At 67.7% G+C, this 4208-nt stretch overlaps 1 protein-coding gene across 1 annotated transcript in view; it reads left to right on the top strand.

The window, feature by feature from the left end:
- Positions 1-2660: 2660 nt before the first annotated feature.
- The window catches only part of EMIHUDRAFT_471033 (hypothetical protein), a gene marked incomplete at its 5' end in the record, with an annotated part of 3186 nt that continues 1638 nt past the window's right edge, over positions 2661-4208 (top strand). Inside the window, 3 exons of the mRNA XM_005761508.1 lie at positions 2661-2971; positions 3781-3826; positions 3936-4163. Of these exons, the coding sequence (XP_005761565.1) occupies positions 2661-2971; positions 3781-3826; positions 3936-4163 (585 nt within the window). The remainder of the gene's footprint in view (positions 2972-3780; positions 3827-3935; positions 4164-4208) is intronic.

The following is a 4208-nucleotide window of genomic DNA, read 5'->3' as shown; positions in this document are numbered from 1 at the left end:
AATCGCGACCGCGCCCTCCTCCGACCCGCCGTCGTGCACAGCGGGCGTGGCCATGTCGAGGCCGCCGCTGGTGAAGGCGCCGCCGCGCTTCATCGTCGTCGCACGCTCCTCCGCCGTCGCCCGCAAGACGGTGAAGTAGAGCTCGCGCCACTTCCGCGCCGACTCAGCCGGCACCTGCAGCCCCCGCGACTCAGCCCAGCGGAGCAGATCGAGCGCGGCGGCGTGCTCGCCCTTCGCCATGTGGAAGTGCCGAGCGCACCGCTCCATCCTGTCGACGTCGGCGGCCGCGTCGTTCTGCAGCAGCCAGGTCCGCACGAGCGCCACGCCCGAGTCGGGCGACAGGTGGCGGAAGACGACCCAGAGCGTCTTCTCGGACGTCAGCGGCAGGCGGAGGCACGAGCGCTGCAGCTGCTCGAGCAGCACCACGGGCGGCTGCCCGTTGAAGGCGCGCTTCATCAGGTCGCCAGGCATCTCCCACGCGTCGGCAGTGTGCTGCGCCGTCAGCGCCTCGCAGTACGCGAGCAGCAGCGACTCGATGGTGCGAGGGAACTGCTCGCTCACCGTCGGCGGGATGTTGGACGACATGAAGGCGCGCAGGTCCTCGACGATGATCTTGAGGTCCTCTGGCCGGTCGGGCGCCACCTGCGACGCGCACCGCTGCAGCAGCTTGAGCGCCTTGTTGGCGGCCGAGCCGTGCGCGCCGAACGGCAGCTTGCACATCACCTCGGTGATCTGCGGCACGTGCGTGAAGCGTCCGGGGCCCGCCTCGTCGATGTAGGACTGCAGCAGCTGCTCCACCGCCGCGGGGGTGTACTCCGCCATCGACTTGAGCAGGTCCCACGTCCGCCGGTCGGGCGGCCGCGTGCAGAGCTGCGGCAGCTTGAGCACCAGCGCGTCCTTGTTCAGGCCGTGCTTGGCGTAGAGCCGCGCGAGCCCGAAGAAGAGGGGCTGGTGGCGCGGGCCGGACACGCGCGAGAGGAGCTGCGAGAGGAGGCGGAGCGCCTCCTTGGTCCGGTGCATCTCCACCAGCAGCGACACGACCAGCTCGAGCGGCGCGCCGAGCTCGTCCTGGACGTGCTGGTCCTCGGACCGCTGAAACGCGCCGATCAGCTCGGTCACCGCGGACGCCGCCTCCTTTTTGCGCCCGATCTTGTGCAGCGCGGTGGCGTTCAGCGCGGCCGCGTGCTTGTTGGCCGGCTGGATCCGCATCACCTCGCCGCTGCTGTCGATGGCCTTCTGGAAGCTGTTTTGCGCCAGCAGCAGCACCGTGCGCTGCAGCAGGCACTTGCCGCGCAGCTGGGGCGTGCCCTCCTCAGCCTCGCACAGCTTGAGCGCCCACGCGTTCCAGCTCAGCTTGATCTCGGCCTGCGCGTCCGACATGCCCTCGCTCTGCGAGAGACCGCGCACCACCGCCTCCTCCACCCCCGAGATCATCTGCATCTCCATCTTTGGGCCCGCCTGCTTCTCGAGCAGCAGCCGCCACTCCAGCAGCGAGAGCCCGATCACCATCACGCCGCGCTCCTTCATCAGCACGCATCGCTCCCCCGCCTTGACCCCGTCGACGCCGCCCAGCAGGGCGAGCTGGCCCGAGAGCACCTCCGGCACCCGACCCAGCATCTCGCGCAAGTAGAGCATCTTGGGCGGCCCCTCTGGCTTCTTCTTTGCCGACATGCGCGCCTTTACCACCGTGTCCAGCAGGAAGAAGTAGCGGCGGCAGAGCTTGTCGTTTTGGAGGCCATGCTTGTGCAGACTCGCACGGATCACCGCGAACGCCAGCTCGTGGGCTCCCCTTCGGAAGCCCTCGTCAGCCACACCGCAGCAAGCGTCGACAGCGTCGGTCTGGTTGTCGCCCGCCAGCGCTGCGACGCGCTCAGCCAGCGCCTCGCCGTCCTCCTGCGCGCGCGCGCAGGCGGAGGACGCGGTCAGGCGGACGGAGCGGAGGGCACGGATGCGCACTCTCAGGGGTGCGGCAGCGCGCGTCTCCCTGCGACAGCGCTCCCCACCGAGGCCCTCGGCCGCTGCCCGCCCCAGGGCGGCGGAGCGGCGCACCTCTGCGGCAGCCTGCGTCTCCCTGCGAGCCTGCGCCTCCTTGCGCTTGCCCGACTTCTTGCCGGCTTGACTGGCCATACACGCGCTGGCGAGAGCCTCTGCCCGGCGCACTGCCAAAAGAATTCTAAGCCATCCGGGTGGCGGCGTTTGCAAAATCCTGCAAAGGTGGGGACGTGTCTGTCCTCGACCCAGCCCTAGCTTGGGATGTCCGGTTTATTTATTTATTTATGCCGTTCTCCCATCCCTCCCTTGGGTTGTCCGTTTTCTTTCTTTCTTTCTTCGACAAGGGCGCGGACTGGCGCGGACTGGCACACACACCGGCTCACCACCGGAGCCGCCTAAGCGACGTTAAAGGATTCTTTTCGTAACCCTAGCGAGGTGTCACACAGCCCAGCCGGACCAAAGGTGCTTTCGTCGTGGAGCAGCGGACGCGCACTCCAGCGGCCGTGCCACGGCCCCTGCGCCCCTCTCACCATGGCTGCCCATCCACTTGGGCCTAGCCCTATGTGTGGGCGGCTCTGGCGCCTGCGCGCAGGGCTAGGTCCCATTCGAATGCACCCTGGTGCACCTGCCGCCCCTCTTGCTGTAGCTGCACTGCACCAGCTCTGCCCATGAGTAGAGCACGCACCACTGAGGCACCTCGCATCTACCAGTTCAAGGTCAGCGAGGAGGCCTGGGCCGTCGTCCACCTGCTCTCCTCCCAGCCGGACGAGCTCAAGAAGTATTGTCCAGACGTCGAGCCGCGCGGCGTCCTCACGGCAATGCACTCCGCACCATGCACAATGCCGCTCTCCCCGCACGCTAGCTCGTTCACCGTCTGCCACGCCACACACAGCGGTGTGGAGGACGACAGACTCGGGACAGACAAACGCTGCATTTGCAGGCCGTGCCAGTTCTTGGTTGTCCATGTGACCTCGTCCAGGTGCTGAGCATGCGAAAGTTTGTTGCTCAGCTGGTTCGCCGCCTCCCTCCAGCGCTCAGGGTGCTGCGAACCTCCTTTCCAAAGCCTCCGAAGCTCTCGAAGTCGAACAAGCGCAGATCGCAATCCTGCTCCCGCGCAAAGCGGTAATCGCCATCCAGCTCCTTGAGCTTTCCCTTGGGGGCATCCGCATCCTCCCCCTCCCCTACCTCCTCCACCTCCGCTCCTCCGCCTCCTCCTCCTCGTCCTCCTCCTCCGCCACCGCCGCTGCCGTCGCTCCCGACGGCGAGTACTTGCCGCGCCCTTTGACCAGATTGAGCAGCCCGGGCTCCGTATTGCCGAAGCGAACATACGCCCCCTTCCAGCCGAGCTCTCCGTCGCCGGCCGCGTCCTTGCCCTTGGCCTTGCTCGCAAGCGAGCTCGTGAGCTTCAAATCGGCAACAAGGCGCCTGTGCCCCCTGCCGATGTTTGCCGCCGCCACGTCAGGTTGTTTGGGGCTACTGTAACTCACGGCGGCGAGTGCGTCAGCTAAGAGAGAGAAAAAGAATTTATTCTGGCAGAAAAGAATGTGCGTTGGCGGGCCCGGAGGCGTTGCGCGGGCCTCGACCTCTCTTGCCGCCAGAACAACGATGCCGCCTTCAGCCGCCAGCGGTCCAGGCCAAACTCGCAAGGCTAGCGATCGCGCTCAGGAGAAGGGGTGCGTTGCGCCCTCGCACACGCCGTGCCCGCTCCCGCCCTGCCGCGCCGCCGCCACGGCGGTTGCAGCCGCGAGAGAACGGCCGCGGGCGGTTGAGCCCGTTGCCTTGCCGCAGCGTGCGCGAGAGCAACATCGTGGCGGCCAAGTCGGTCGCCGACGCCGTGCGCACGTCGCTCGGCCCGCGTGGCATGGACAAGATGGCGCCCAACCCCGCCGCACGCCTCGCCGCCACTCACCGCCGGCTTGACGCACCGCTCGCCCTCCCCGCAGATCTCGTCGGCGGGCGGCGACGTGGTCATCACCAACGACGGAGCGACGATCCTGAAGCAGATGGAGGCGAGCCGCGCATACAGCCGGCTCCGCACCATCCCCGCTCTCCCTCACCCAGGCGCTCCTCTCTCTCCCGCCAAACAGGTCGCTCACCCGACTGCAAAGATGCTGGTGGACCTGTCCAAGTCGCAGGACGTCGAGGCGGGCGATGGGACCACCACCGTCACGGTCATTGCCGGCGCCCTCCTCAACCAGGCTGCCCCCCCCCCCCCC

The sequence above is a fragment of the Emiliania huxleyi genome (genome assembly GCF_000372725.1).
Source record: "Emiliania huxleyi CCMP1516 unplaced genomic scaffold EMIHUscaffold_707, whole genome shotgun sequence".
Taxonomy (NCBI): domain Eukaryota; phylum Haptophyta; order Isochrysidales; family Noelaerhabdaceae; genus Emiliania; species Emiliania huxleyi.
The sequence above is the reverse complement of the archived record's forward strand: the minus strand, read 5'-3'. Positions and strand labels throughout refer to the sequence as shown.